The sequence below is a fragment of the Euleptes europaea genome, chromosome 18 (assembly GCF_029931775.1).
Source record: "Euleptes europaea isolate rEulEur1 chromosome 18, rEulEur1.hap1, whole genome shotgun sequence".
NCBI lineage: Eukaryota > Metazoa > Chordata > Lepidosauria > Squamata > Sphaerodactylidae > Euleptes > Euleptes europaea.
In genome coordinates this window covers 10,848,392-10,864,100 of record NC_079329.1, presented here as the reverse complement: position 1 = coordinate 10,864,100, position 15,709 = coordinate 10,848,392, and the positions used below count along the sequence as shown (strand labels likewise).

Below are 15,709 nucleotides of genomic sequence, written 5' to 3'. Positions count from 1 at the left end.
CGATTGTAGAGCAATCCAGGGATAAACGTGCCATTGCGAAACCTGTGCACCTGTATAAACACTGCTTATTTCTAATATGAAGAAGAGCTAGTTTTTATATGCCAACTTTCTCTACCACTTAAGGCAGAATCAAACCAGCTTACAATCACCTTCCCCTCTCCACAACAGACACCCTGTGAGGTAGGTGGGGCTGAGAGAGTGTGGGGAGAGAGTGGGGAGGGGCTGTGGCTCAGTGGTAGAGCATCTGCTCGGCATGCAGAGGGTCCCAAGTTCAATCCCTGGCATCTCCAGTTAAAGGGACTAGGCAAGCAGGTGATGTGAAAGACCTCTGCCTGAGACCCTGGAGAGCCGCTGCCGGTCTGAGTAGACAATACTGACTTGGATGGACCAAGGGTCTGATTCAGTATAAGGCAGCTTCATGTGTTCATGTGACTAGCCCACTGTCTCCCAGCTGACTTCATGTGTAGGAATGGGGAAACAAATCCAGTTCACCAGATTAGCCTCCACCACTCACATGGAGGAGTGGGAAATCAAACACGGTTCTCCAGATCAGACTCCGCCGCTCCAAACCACCGCTCTTAACCACTACACCACGCTGGGTGACCTTGGGGCAGTATTGAGATGACAGGGCTCAATGCTTCTTGAAAGTTATGTCATCTGCTCCTGAACTTGCAGCCCTTAAATCTGCTCTGGAGCCAAGCACCAGTGAACATCTCTCCCCCACCCGGGTACACAGCATCCATCTCTTCATGTCCCCCACATGCTAAAATACCAAAAAGATTGGCCATCAGCAACTAACTCAGCCTGAGAAAATCTAGACCTGAAGAGGAAATCATAGCTTGTGCTAGTGAACTCCGAGGCGCCCAGTTCAAGACAACGGGCAGTTGGCTCAGGATTTTACCCTGCCCCTCTGCAACTGAACACATCAAGTTGCCTTGTACTGAGTCAGACTATTGGTCAGTCAAGGTCAGAATCATCAGCCTTGGCTGGCAGCAGCTCTCTAGGTTCTCAAGGAGACCTCTTTCATGTCACCTACTAACTGATCTTTTTTTTTTTTAGATGCGAAGGTCCCCTCTGTTTGCCACACAGATGCTCTACCACTGAGCCACAGTTCTTCCATTCTTCATCCGACCAGATGCAGAATGCAACATTATCTTGTACAATTTCCCTCTTAAACTGGATTTAGGCTGTAGGGGTGTTGTGGTTTGAATACTGTTTTGGTATTTTATTGTGGATTTCATGTTTAGGCTGTTTTATGGTGTTCCTGTGTATTTTAATCCACGTGTACATTTACTGGAGCGCAGGGTAAAGCAGCATAGAAATATTTTAGATAAAATATTTAATTTTAAAATGTGATAAAGCCAGGAAGGGCTAGGTTATGATGGAGCAAACCCAACTATTTTTTTCCACTGGTGATAAAAAAAAAAAAAAAAGGCAGGAGAGATTCTCCCACAAAATGGCTAAACTGCAGATTATGGGAGCTGCATGGACATAACCCATGTGGGACAGAAGTTGTAATAAAGGGGAAAAACTGGGCAAGATTGAGTGAAAAACCTGGCTGTCTCTAACCCAACAGCTTCAGGGGCATCTCTGCTGTAGACAAACCTTTTTCACTTCCCCTGTACATTCCCACTTTCCCTCCTTTCTCACAAGCTCCCAGCTATAACTCATCCTTCATCTTCCTCATCCTTTTTATTAATTTAGATAATTTCAGCAGCCAAGAAATCAGAAGGCGATTGAGACTGGGAAGGGCAGCCATGAAGGACCTAGAAAAGATTCTGAAGTGTAAGGATGTGTCACTGGCCACCAAGACTAAATTAATTCATGCCATCGTATTCCCTACTACTATGTATGGGTGTGAAAGCTAGACATTGAAGAAAGCTGATAGGAAGAGATTCCTTTGAAATGTGGTGTTGGAGGAGAGTGTTACGGACACCGTGGACTGCCAAAAAACAAATCAGTGGGTTATAGATCAAATCAAACCTGAACTGACCCTAGCAGCTAACATGACAAAACTGAGGCTATCATATTTTGGTCACATTATGAAAAGACGAGTCACTGGAAAAGACAGTCATGCTAGGAAAAGTTGAGGGCAGCAGGAAAAGAGGAAGACCCAACAAGAGATGGATGGACTCGATAAAGGAAGCCACAGCCCCCAATTTGCAAGATCTGAGCAAGGCTGTCAAAGATAGGACATTTTGGAGGACTTTGATTCAGAGGGTCGCCATGAGTCGGAAGCGACTTGATGGCACTTAACACACAGAGATCATTTCTTATAAACTGATAATATGTCTGGGGAGAAGGGGGAGGGAGGTTGCTTTTCACATAAAAACATAGTCAGCAGTTAGACTCTGAACATAATTCCTCCTCAGAGACTGCCCTAAAAATGCCATTCAGGCATAAATGTACCTCACCCCAACACTCCTGTCTTTGGTTGTCATAGACACAGTCCCCAGAAAAAGGAGGTGGGAAACTGAGCCAGTTGGGTGGGCAGGTGACACCACAAAGCCTGGATGCTAATCTTCATGTAAAAAAGGAATGCCCAGGTGGGCTTAAGTGATAAAATGAAATTCAATAAACAAGCAAGAGAAAACCTTCCCATAACTGTGGTATAGATAGAAGCGGAAGAATGCAGGGGCGTACGGGTGGGGGGGAGGGGGAGGAAGGGATGCTGGAACGTGCTGAAACAAAACCTAGAATGTGCAGGAACCGACATGATTTTAATGCCCAAACCCATAATTAAGACTAAAAATAGGTTCCCAGTGCCTGGTCATTATCCTAGCGGGTGGGAGAAAGGCAAAGAAAGGCCTCACCCTGAACATATCACATGCCCTCCAGCTATCATCTGCTCCGTGTGTGTCCATATAGATACAATGCCTATGCAGGTGTGAGCATGTGTAAGGGAAGAATGGCTACACTGGGTTTTCCTCCCATAGCTTTCTGTGTAGTGTGTGTTAAGAATGTGAGAGAGAGTTGTGTGTGGCAGAGGGAGATGGCAGGTGGAATTTATCCAGTTGTCTCTGAGGTGGAAGAACGAGCAGAAGCTTGTTCCTCCCCTCCCCTCAAAAATCGAAGTGCCTTTATCAGCTGCAAGAGCCACAAGGTGGAAACACTTTGCAGATTTTTATCAGCCTACAGGTGTAAAGTTGGGAAAGGTTTTTTGCCTGTCGAATTTTGATTTTCTCCATCGCTGCCTCGCCGTGCTAAAGAATGCTTCACCTACTGAAGTCTTGTGTGTTATTCATTGGGGGCTGGGGCTTCCTTCAGCGTTGCCTGCAGACACCAAAGGGTCTCTGTGGGGTGCATGAAACAAAAAGTGCATGTTCAGAGATGGGAAGTGGTCCTTCTGAATTTCTGTTGCGAGGAGAGAAAAGGTAGGGTTGCCAACAGGCCTGGAGGAAAATGTCTTGTCCCATTAATTGAGGCTTAATGTGTGGGGATGGCCAGTTGAAGCTTTTCATGGCATGGTGGTAAATGAGGGGCCGTGGCTCAGTGGGAGAGCATCTGCTTGGCATGCAGAAGGTCCCAGGTTCAATCCCTGGCATCTCCAGTTAAAGGGACCAGGCAAGTAGGTGATGTGAAAGACCTTTACCTGAGACCCTGGAGAGCCACTGCCGGTCTGAGTAGACAATACTGACTTTGATGGACCAAGCGTCTGATTCAGTATAAGGCAGCTTGATGTGATGTGCCATAGCCTGACAAATAGCATCCTATTAAACCACAGTTAGACTGGACAGATTCCTCCAGGCAACCCTAAGAGCAGGGGGTCTAGTACATAGTCAACGGGAGGGGAATCCAACACTATGTGGAGGGAGAGGTTTGATGACGGGGGGTCTCTGGATAGGGTAAGAAGTGGGAGGGGTTAGTAGCCTGGATGCCTGGGTTCTGCGTAGAGTTTATTATTTTGGAGATAGATCACGATGGGTAGCCGTGTTGGTCTGTCAATAGCAGAAGAAAAGAGCAAGAGTCCAGTAGCACCTTACAGACTGACAACATTTCTGGCAGGGTATGGAGCTTTCAGCGGAAGAAGTGAGCTGTGGCTCACAAAAGCTCATACCCTAACGCAACCCTACATAGAGTCCAATTGCCAAAGCGGCCGTTTTCTCCAGGTGAACTGACCTCTGTCAGCTGGAGATCAGTTGTAATAGCGGGAGATCTCCAGCTAGTACCTGGAGGTTGGCCACCCTAACTCTATGGCATTGAAGCCCCTCCCCAAACCCTGCCCTCCTCAGGCTCCGCCCCCAAAACCTCCCGCCAGTAGCACAGAGGGACCTGGCAACCCTAGCGATTGCGGGGGGGGGGGGGATAACGTGGCCCCCCAAACCGTAGCTTCAGCTGAGCTGTCCTGGGGTGTTTAGGCAGCCGCACAAACTAGGGTTGCCAACCTCCAGGTAATTGAGCAAACTAAATCAGCAAATGGGCTCCAATATTAATATCTGCATATAGATAAGCTAACAGGGTAATAGCAGAAGAGCTCCTGCTATTACAACTGAGCTCCAGCCGACAGAGATCAGCTCACCTGGAGAAAACGGCCGTTTTGGCCATTGGACTCTATGGCATTGAAGATAATTCACAGTGGGTAGCTGTGTTAGTCTGTCTGCAGTAGTAGAAAAGGGCAAGAGTCCAGTAGCACCTTAAAGACTAACACAAATATTTTCTGGCAGGGTAGGAGCTTTCGTGAGCCACAGCTCACTTCTCCAGGTATCTGAATGTATCTGAATGTAGAAAAGGGCATGAGTCCAGTAGCACCTTAAAGACTAACACAAATATTTTCTGGCAGGGTATGAGCTTTCTGAAGAAGTGAGCTGTGGCTCATGAAAGCTCATACCCTGCCAGAAAATATTTGTGTTAGTCTTTAAGGTGCTACTGGACTCTGGCCCTTTTCTACATTTAGATACATTTAAATACATTTAGATACATTCAGATACCTGAAGAAGTGAGCTGTGGCTCACGAAAGCTCCTACCCTACCAGAAAATATTTGTGTTAGTCTTGAAGGTGCTACTGGACTCTGGCCCTTTTCTACTATGGCATTGAAGTCCCTCCCCTCCCCAAACCCCGCCCTCCTCAGGCTCCGCCCCCCAAAATCTCCCGCCAATAGCGAAGAGGGACCTGGCCACCCTTCCACGAACCCCAAATTAGGCATGCAAAATTCCTCTCCGTGGCTACCAGCTGACAGGTGCTCGGCTTACCTGGGATGCCTCTCAACGGGGTGGGGTGGGGGCTCAAGACTGAAGGTGCCCGGTCTGCCTTCCACGCGGCGGCTTCCTCTCGTGTTTCAAGGCTGCAAACAGAACCGATTGCGGGGCTGCGGGGCCAAGGGAGCCCCCCCTTTGGGAGAGGAGGTGGAGCAAAAGCGAGGGGGTGGGAGTCTGGTGGTGGTGGTGGGGGGTCTGGACAGGTCTAGTGGGTGGGGGACCCCCGGGATCCCAGATCCCTCGGTGCTGTGGAAGGTGTACTAGAACCAACCCCGTGTCCCCCCCCCCCCTCTCCGGGGGGAGAGTAATGTTGATCCGGGAACCTCTCCATCCCGAGCCGGTGGGAGAAGCCGCTGCGTTTCCGTCAGGACTCTTTTTGCTGTGACACCCACTCCGCCTCCTTCTCCTCCACCTTCAACCCCCCCCCCCCAGGCAGAGCTAGGTAGAAATCCCCCCCTCACCCCCCCTCCACCGAGCTCTTCCCTCCCCTCCCCTCCATGCTTCCTTTTTGGAAACTGGATGTGATATTGAGGCTGCTCCGGCTGGAAAGAAGGGGGCGACAGGCAACCTGACCTGGATCCCCCACTATTGCTGTTTTTTTTGGGGGGGGGGGGGCAAGGGCTGCAGCCAGGCAGCTTTGGGAAGGTTAGCCTAATTTGCATCCGCTCATCACAGGGACCTTTTCCAAAGGTGGGAAGCAGAGGAGATGCCAACTTCACCAAACCTCGGGGCAAAGAACCAGCGCTGATCTTTTCACCCTCGTCAAGATGGATTGGCATTGCTTGCTGCCAGCTGTGCCCGCTGGGTGGAGGCCGCCTCTCCTGAACTGTTTCTTCACGACTGGTGCTGAGCCTTGCTGAGCCTTGGGAGATCTTGCAGCTTCTTGGATTGGCTCTTACAGATTAGCCTGGTGCTGTCTGCCGCACCCTCGGCTGCTAAAGCGGTGTCCTTCGTTCCTTTCTTTCATCCTGGACTGGGGATATGCTCCACCAACCACAGCCCAACGTTAATGGAAACTGTGTTGCTTGGACTGAAGAAGAAGAAGACTTGGTTTTTATATGCCGACTTCCTCTACCACTTAAGGAAGAATCAAACCGGCTTACAATCACCTTCCTTTCCCCTCCCCACAACCGGCACCCTGTGAGGTAGGTGGGGCTGAGAGAGCTCGAAGAGAACTGTGACTAGCCCAAGGTCACCCAGCTGGCTTCACGTGCAGGAGTGGGGAAACAAATCCAGAAATTAGCCTCCACCGTTCCTATGGAGAAGTGGGGAATCGAACCCGGTTCTCCGGATCAGAGTCTACCGCTCCGAACCACCACTCTTAACCACTACACCACGCTGGCTGACTGCTGCAGACCACCAACTTATATTACCGCCTTGGAGTCATAGGATTTCTCCCCTGGGATGTTACTGTTTCCTTTACTCAGCCCTCCAGGATGGTAGCAAGGGGCACGTGCTGGTGCTCACCCGCCTTGGCATGAGACTTTGACGCAGAAATGAGAGTTGAGACGAGCACTTAGGGACATCATCCAAGCAGGGTAAGTTCAGTTTAGAAAAGATGACTGCGGGGGGTGGGGAGTAATAGAGGCTCATCAAATTATGCATGGGGTGGAGAGAACTTTTTTCCTTCCTCTCCCATAATTCTAGAACTTGGGCAATAGATTCAGGATGGAAAAAAAGGAAATACTACTTCATTCAACAAGTAACTAAATTCTGGAATCACTGCCACAGAATATAGTGATGACTACTAACATCATAAATGATTTGAAAGGGGATTGGGCAGATTCACATGAACACATGAAGCTGTCTTATACTGAATCAGACCCTTGGTCCATCAAAGTCAGTATTGTCTACTCAGACCAGCAGCGGCTCTCCAGGGTCTCAGGCAGGGGTCTTTCCCATCACCTACTTGCCTAGTCCCTTTAACTGGAGATGCCGGGGATTGAACCTGGGACCTTCTGTGTGCCAAGCAGATGTTCTACCACTGAGCCAAAGCTCCTCCCCTCATGGAGGATAGGTCTATCAATGGCTACTAGCCATGATGGATAAAGGGAACCTTCATATCCAGAGGTAGTAAATCTCTGAACACTAGATTTAGGAAGCAACGTTGGCCTCTATGATCTATTTGTTGGCAACTGGTTGGCCGTGGTGTGGAATAGGATGCTGGACTAGACGGACTACTGGTCTGACTCAGCAAAGTGCTTCTTGTGTTCCTATGACCTGTTGGCATGTTGAAGGAAAGGTGAACTAGGATTGTGGGTAGGACATACTGATGCCTTGAAAAAGTGGGGGTGCTCCAACTCCTATTGACAAGCCGTTTCCACTGCACCCCTCGGCGCCCTCAAATTCCTCCTGCCTGCTTCACCTTAATTCTGACCACCCTAGTCTCTTTTATCAGCTCTGACAGCTAAATGGGACCCTCCTGTTCAGAGGCTGTGTGTATCTGTCTAGATATGTCAGGCGTGTGATGGGGGAACGAAGATGTCTTCATTCTGTGCTTGTGAACAGACTGCTGGACTTGATGGGCCTTGGTCTGATCCAGCAGGGCCTTTCTTACGTTCTTATGTTATGTTCAGAAGCATTTGGCTGACCAATATTGGAAATATAGTAATGGGCCAGACAAAGGTGAGTGTTATACCTAAGACCACAAACTGAAGAAGCAGAGGAGGGGTCTGAGCCCTAAACCATTCCTTTGACCCCCAAAAAAATACCCCAGCATGCATGGGCATAGCTCATTATGATAACAACAAACTCTTTGCAGACAGGGATTCTCCAAAACTGTGAATGAGTCGTTCTTGCCCAAAACTGCAGAACAAATCCCTCCAAGAACTGTATCGATATTCTTAGAAATTTCTTAAGACCTTCCCAATCTTTCCCACACCTTATTTTAGAAGCTCATGCTCCCATGTAACCCTTGCCCCACTCTGGAGGATGAAATCTTACCATCTCAGCCTGTCTTGGCATCCTAGCCAAATTTTATATCAGTTCCTTTGCCTTTGGTTTGTGCTGGACTTAACATCCTATGAAGTGCATCATCTCTGGGCCAAAACCTGGTTAGCATTTTTCGTACAAGACTACAGCTAAGGTTGCGTTCACTGGAAGAAAAAAAAGCAAGTACTTCTGAGTATCTCGTGGGATGTTTTGCCGGAGGTTTTACTTTTAGAGCCCTCGTAAGCTCTTCGTTTCCTGCTGTGAGTAATGCCTGTGTAAGTTTCCTAGAGCTGCAGCCAGTCAAACTATAAAGGGGAGACGGAAGAGATGGAACAAACTATTCTGGCACGAGCTGGAATATTTTGTTGTGGTTTGGAGCTCAAGGTTTGTGAAATTTCCAAGAACATATGTATGACTATTTGGAAACATGTCCTACTGTATCCCATGGACTTATTCCTAAGTAGTGTGAGTAGCACTGAGTTAAATCATTGGAGTTGTGACCGGTAGGGCTACTACCAGTTTAATTTGTAAGGCTATTTTGGGCCTGGTCTGTTGTAACCTGGAGAGGAAGAAGAAAATAGGCAAAGTGTCTTTCCTTCTAACAATTAGTGGTAACTTTCCTTATTGAATTGCACGTTGTTTTTCCTAAGTCTCAACAGAGGCTCAGATCTTGAGCATTTGGTAATATGTGGATATATTTAAATGGAGTAGTAGATCATTTTCTTTTGAACAATTTAATTATCAAATAGTTCTTTAATTTGTTGGCATCGCTGCTAACTACCAGTGTATTCCGAAGCATAAGTCCATTGAAGTCAGTAGGCTTAGAGGGATGTAATTCGGTTTAGGATTGCACTGTGAAGCTCTACAAGTTCTGTGGGTACAATCACGTGCATAACTCTTGCTTGCCCAATCAGCATCTGTGCTTTCTTATTGCAGACTTGGCTGTTCACCCCAAGGGAGCACTTCTGAGGAGATATTCATGGAGCTGCAGAGACATTCCAAGTCTACAGAGGATCCCCATAGACCAACTGAAACCATGGAACGCCCCCCTCTGCCAGACCCCACAAATAACATGGGGCACATCAAGCTGGAGCTGGAGGATGAGGCAGGGGGTGTCCAAGTTTCCCCTCCGAAACTGTCTCGCCCACCAGTGCCTTCTCCTGCGGGCGCCCTTCTTCAGGGTTTGAACGGGCTGCCCGGAGCAGGCAAACGGGCCCACATTCCCGTAGGGACCACCAGCAAGGAACAAGGAGAAACTTCTCGACTGGGGCGCTACTTGCTGATTGACAGCCAGGGGCTCCCCTACACAGTACTGGTGGAAGAGGGGGTGGGGACAGCGGGGGCGCCCGCAGGAGGCCCAGAGGGCGGAGGGAGTGGGGGGGCCTTGCGCAAGGTGTACTGCTGCCCGGTCTGCTCGAGAACATTCGAATACCTGTCTTACCTGCAGCGCCACAGCATCACCCATTCGGAGAGCAAGCCCCACGTTTGCCGAGCGTGCGGCAAGGCCTTCAAGCGCACGTCCCACTTGGAGCGCCACAAGTACACCCACTCCGGCCGCAAGCCCCACCAGTGCCCCATCTGCCAGCGTAGCTTCCGTGACTCTGGGGAGCTCTCGCACCACCAGCGGGTGCACACGGGCGAGCGGCCCTACCAATGCGAAGCGTGCCACATGCGCTTTGGCGAGCGCAACACCCTCCAGAGGCACATCCGCCGGAAGCATCGTCTACAGCTCCTCCCCGCACCCTAGACTCTGGCCTTCTAGGACCTACCTTATGTCACAGGCGTGGAGATCCCACTGCCTGCCCAGACCTTAGAAATCTATTTTCTGGGACTTGCTAGTATCCGAGCATGCTATGGCAGTCCTGGCCTGAACATACCTGCCCTGGTCTTATGGAACTGATACTTCCACGTCTGCCAGTGGACGGCCTGCTGTTCCCTGGAGGAATTTGAATGGAGAACCTCACCCACCAATGCCTGAACCTCTCTGGCATAGAAAAGCCACCTTGCTGACACCTAACATGGACCTTGCCTTCCTTCTCATGCTGCAAGGACCAAGCCAACCAGCTCTCTAGATGTTATAGTTTGTCACGCCTGTCTAAGCTCCTAATAACCTGGCAGGGAGAGCCGTTCCTTCCTGTTTCATCCTGGTGACCACTGCCCCCGTAGGTCACATGATCACATGAAGCTGCCTTATACTGAATCAGACCCTTGGTCCATCAAAGTCAGTATTGTCTACTCAGACCGGCAGAAGCTCTCCAGGGTCTCAGGCAGAGGTCTTTCACCTACTTGCCTGGTCCCTTTAACTGGAGATGCCGGGGGTTGAACCTGGGACCTTCTGCATGCCAAGCAGATGCTCTACCACTGAGCCATGGCCCCTCTTCCTGGCTCTCCAGGGTCTCAGGCAGAGGTCTTTCACGTCACCTACTCCCTTTAACTGGAGATGCCGAGGATTGAACCTGGGACCTTCTGCATGCCAATCAGATGCTCTACAAAGTGAGCCACAGCCCCTCTCCTATATGTCTACCCATGGATACGCTGGCCTAGCATTATCTGCCTCTGCAATAGATAGCATGGCCTGCTAGCATCCAGCTCGACCCAATCCTATGACTCAGTGGTAGGGAGAATCCAGCCCACTAGGCCCAGGCCTTGCACTTAATGGGCAGGCACTGTCCCCATCATATATGCCTGAAGGACATGTTGTCATGAAGCCTATAGCCTGGCAACACACATCTATTAATATCCTACCCCTTCGTTTACCTGGCCTTGAAACAGCAGCCCTCTGCCAAGGATCACCCCACATCCCCTTCAGGTTTTAATTGACCCAGGACACCATGGAAACTAGGGTTGCCAACCTCCTGGTACCAGCTGGCGATCTCCCGCTATTACAACTGATCTCCAGCCGATAGAGATCAGTTCCCCTGGAGAAAATGGCCACTTTGGCAATTTGACTCTACGTCACTTAAGTCCCTCCCCTCTCCAAACCCCGCCCTCCCCAGGCTTCGCCCCAAAAACCTCCCGCCGGTGGCAAAGAGGGGCCTGGCAGCCCTAGATAGAGATCAGATCACCTGGAAAAAATAGGTGCTTTGGCAATTGGACTCTGGCATTGAAGTCCTTCCCCTCACCAAACCCTGCCCTCCTCAGGCTCCGCCCCAAAAACCTCCAGCCGGTGGCGAAGAGGGGCCTGGCAACCGTAATGGAGACCCCAACCTGGCAAAATAAATTTGGGCCCACCCTCTTATAACGACATGCTTCACAAATATCACTTCTGTTGGTCTGGGGAAAATGGACTGGTCCCAGTGGCACCTCGAAGACTGACGAAATAGATTCCAGCATAATCTTAGGTCAGTCAGAGCTTACTTCATCAGATGCCTGGCCCAGTGAGCTCTGACCCATGGATGCTTATGCTAGAATGCATTTTGTGAAGTCTCCAAGGTCTTTCGTATTAAGCCAATGAACGAGTAGTCATAGGAGCCTGGTGAGATTCCATTCACCGATAAGATCGTTTCAGAGGGGAGCCGAGGCAGAAGGACATTTGTGCTTCGTTCCTGGCTTGTGGGGCGTACACAATAAGACTGCAGTGGCTTCCTACCATATATGACACACTTAGGATCTGTTTCCTTGACAAGGGAGAATAAGTGTAAGAATCTGATCCGCAGCATGTGTTCCAATGTGCCGGAGAGGCAGGCACCTCCAAAGTTTGCCAGGGAGAAACCCTGGGTTGTGTTTTCTCCACTTCATATTTAGTGTGGAATCTTTGATCTCTGTGTGTGTCCTTTTTAATTAAAATAATTCTCTGGGTTTTGGTTCATCTTTGTGTCTCTGGAATAAAGTGATGTTATGTAACTTCCCATCTTGTAGATGCATTGATAGGAAGTGAACCCTCTGACGCTGAGTGCCTTTCGTATACATGACTTTTAAAAAATGCCACAAAGGTTTTTATCGACATCTCGGAGATAAGTGGTTTGCTCTGACCATAGAGGAGAGGGTGAGAAAGGTGAAGAGGCTCGATTGTACGGGGAGGGGAGGGGGATGGAGATACACTGGACTCATCATTTTATGCACCAACATTTTTAAAAAATCCAAATATGTGTTGAAAATGCCAGTTTAGTGCTCAAAATATGCAAATCAATAAATTGTATGCATAGTGCTAATTTTGCATAAATGTCCTCAGTCACTTGCTTTATTGTGAACCAGACATGTATATTTTAGAAACAAAATTTTAAAAGGAGGGTATGTTTTTAAATGCTTCAGCGCTATGAAGGTTTGTTCATGAACTTGTGAGTGAAGCCTTTACAGAAGCCATGCAAGACACCAATGTGAGTGCGGGAAATCTTTCCAAACTGCAGACTGTATATTGCAAACATCTCCCTGCAACCGTGAGGTCTAGAATTTTGTTTTGTAGAAAAAGGAAAAGTGCCATACTTGACAATTTAAATTCTACTTCCAAGGAACTGCATGCCATCTAGTGTAAAGAAAACAAGACATCGGTGTAGAATAAATGTTATGGTGAGTGCACTTCTTATAGCTGGTCAGAAGGTGCCATGCCTTTTTGGATGTGAAAGGGGGGGGGGTAGAAAATGCTGTCAAGTCGCAGCCAACGTTTGTTGACCCCATAGGGTTCTCAAGGCTGTGGCTCAATGGTAGAGCGTCTGCTTCACATGCACAAGATCCCAGGTTCAATCCCAGGCATCTCCAGTTAAAAGGACCAGGCCAGTAGGTGATGTGAAAAACCCCTGCCTGAGACCCTGGTCCGCTGTGACTTGATGGCCCTTTCCACCACTATTATAAATCTTGCTATTTTGGGGAGTTCAACATGTGAAGGTACCTTATCCTGAGTTAATATGCTGTCCTGTCTAGTCTAATATTGCCCACTCTTACTAGCAGCAGCTGTGAAGGGTCTCCGGTAGAGAAAGGTCTTTTCTGGCACCAGGGACTAAACAGAAGATGCCAGGATTAGAAGAAGAAGAAGAGCTGGTTTTTATATGCTGACTTTCTCTACCACTTAACGGAGACTCAAACCTGCTTACAATCACCTTCCCTTCCCCTCCCCACAACAGACACCCTGTGAGGTAGGTGAGGCTGAGAGAGCTCTCACAGAGCTGTGACACGCCCAATGTCACCCAGCTGGATTAGAACTTGGATTCTTATACATACTGCATGGCCTCTACCCCTGGGCTATGGCCACTTGCCAATATACAATTCCACTGCTCTTGCAACTTCACTGACTGTCAATTTATTTCTGGGGCCCAATTCAAAAGGATTAGGGTTATCTAAAGGACCATCTCTGGCCATAGCAACCTGTGATCTGAGGCCTTCCCTTGATTTCCTGCTCTGCTTATATACAGTGACAGAGGTGAATTGATGAGATTTTCAGATATGGGATTCTCTGCCCCAGGAGGGTTGCTTAGCCTCCCCACCCTCTTTCTTCTGACACTTCATTAAAGCATTCCTATTTCAGAAGGCCTCCGGCAATGGGTAACTTTGTGGGTTTTTGATGTTCCCGCTGCTTAATGTGTTTGCTATTTTGTGTCAAGTTCAGAAGTCGAGTTGCACAGAGACCTTTGCCTTTACTTATTCATACAGCGTGGTGTAGTGGTTAAGAGTGGAGGTTTGGAGTGGTGCACTCTGATCTGAAGAACCGGGTTTGATTCCCCACTTCTCCACATGAGCGGCGGAGGCTAATCCGATGACTCGGGTTTGATTCCCCACTCCTCCACATGAAGCCAGCTGGGTGACCTTGGGCTAGTCACAGCTCTCTTGGAGCTCTCTCAGCCTCACCTACCTCACAGGGTGTCTGTTGTGGGGAGGGGAGGGGAAGGTGATTGTAAGCCGGTTTGATTCTTCCCTAAGTGGCAGAGAAAGTTGGCCTATAAAAACCAACTCTTTCTCTTCTTCTTCTATTGGTATTTTCACAACTGCATTTCCCCCCTTCTAGACCAACAAGGGGACCTACAACCGTTGCCCCTAAACTGGCAAACGGAGCATGTCTAGTGAGTTTTAGGCCACTTATGCATGGGAGGGTTTGCCTTGGATTTGCTGCTCTCTAGAAGCACATTTTCTCCATCTGAATTCTTAAAACTCTGCATGGGGGCTTTTTTTTTTTAGTTCAGAGAATTCAAATAGGAAAAATGTGCATCTAGAGAGCGGCCAATCCAAGGCAAAACCTCCCATACACAAATGGCCTTAGATCTTCGGCAATGTTGAAATTCGAACTGAGGGTGAAAACACACGGGAGGTTTCGCCTTGGATTGGCCGCTCTCTAGATGCACATTTCCCCCATCTGAATTCTCAGAACTCTGCATGGGGAATTATTATTTTTTAGTGTTTGAGAATTTGGCTGGGGGAAATGTGCATTTAGAGAGTGGCAAATCCAAGGCAAAACCTCCCGTGCCTTTTTGCCCTGAATCATAAAAGCCACATCTGTGGCAAGAGGCGCCCAATCCGATTCTCCTGGCGTCACATCAGTGCCTCCGGCCATTGACGCAGGGGAGGTTTTGCCTTGGATTTGCCTCCCTCTAAATCCGAATTCTCACAACTGCAAAATAAACCCCCACGCAGAGTTCTGAGAATTCAGATGGGGGGGAAATGTGCATCTAGAGAGCAGCAAATCCAAGGCAAAACCTCCCGTGCACAAACGGCCTCCGTCTCTTTAAATTAAATTAAATTAAATAAATAAAGGGGAGGGGGGAGACTTGCAGTTTAGCTTGTCTTTTTGACGGCAGACAAAAAAAAGGGGGGTGGAACAATCTCCCCGTTCCCTTTAATTCCCTTTTGGGCTCCCTTTAAAGGGGAGGTGAAGGCTAAGGAAGAGGATGGGCAGAAAGGGGAGGGGGAGTTTTCTCCCAACTGGCTGCTTCTCTGCGAAGGAGGCTGAAAGTTGGCAAGGGACTTTATTTTGGCGGGGGGAACCTTCCCGGGACCACGCTGGAGGAGACGGGCGGTGCAGGTGAGAGTCCACCTGGAGAAAAAGGGAACGGGGTGTGTTTGGCTGGAGAGATGCGGGTGCGATGCTGGGGGAGGGCAGAGGGGCCGGCGCGCAGGCGGTGGGAACAAAGAGACCGGAGCAAACTAAGGGGGTTGTGGGGTCGGGGGGGGAAGTGGGAAGAACCCGCCGTAGGGCCCTGCCCTAGGGACCCCTTGCAGTGTCCCCCGATTTAGACCCCCGATCTGTGGCGGACTGGGTCTAAAAAGATTGGTTGCCAGGAGGCAACTATAAGGCTATCATTTATTTTTTTATAAGAAATAAATAAAATTTTCGAAAAATACATAAGTGGAAAACAGGTACAATTAATTTTTTTGCGAAATGTATATTTTTTAGTAATTACAGTGTACATATATTGTACATATTACTGGCAGTATGCAGTAGATGTTAAATGTAAATACAGATTGGTATAATTGAATTTTTATTTTTAAATAAATCTATTATACTTTCAAACTACTAAAAGGTCATTAGCATTTCAAACATATTGTCTGGTGTTTAAGGGGCCCCACTTGCCACTGGGCAAGCTGACAGTCCACCACTGAGGCCGATCCCACCTGCCCCACAGAGCTTCCAGCCTGCCCTTGTGGTGTGCCCCATTCC

General features: G+C 48.8%; 2 protein-coding genes across 2 annotated transcripts in view; one reads left to right on the top strand and one right to left on the bottom strand.

Annotated features, from left to right (window-relative positions):
- Nucleotides 1-15,709, bottom strand: part of U2AF2 (U2 small nuclear RNA auxiliary factor 2) — a 155,743-nt gene that overhangs the window by 43,186 nt on the left and 96,848 nt on the right. The window lies entirely within an intron of this gene.
- Nucleotides 9,107-9,874, top strand: LOC130490181 (zinc finger protein 581-like). The gene has a single exon (XM_056863994.1). The coding sequence runs from the start codon at nucleotides 9,107-9,109 to the stop codon at nucleotides 9,872-9,874; it is 768 nt and encodes a 255-aa protein (XP_056719972.1).

What these genes read in the sequence shown, in the direction of transcription:
- LOC130490181 (XM_056863994.1), top strand. Translation starts at nt 9,107, where the DNA reads ATGGAGCTGCAGAGACATTCCAAGTCTACAGAGGATCCCCATAGACCA.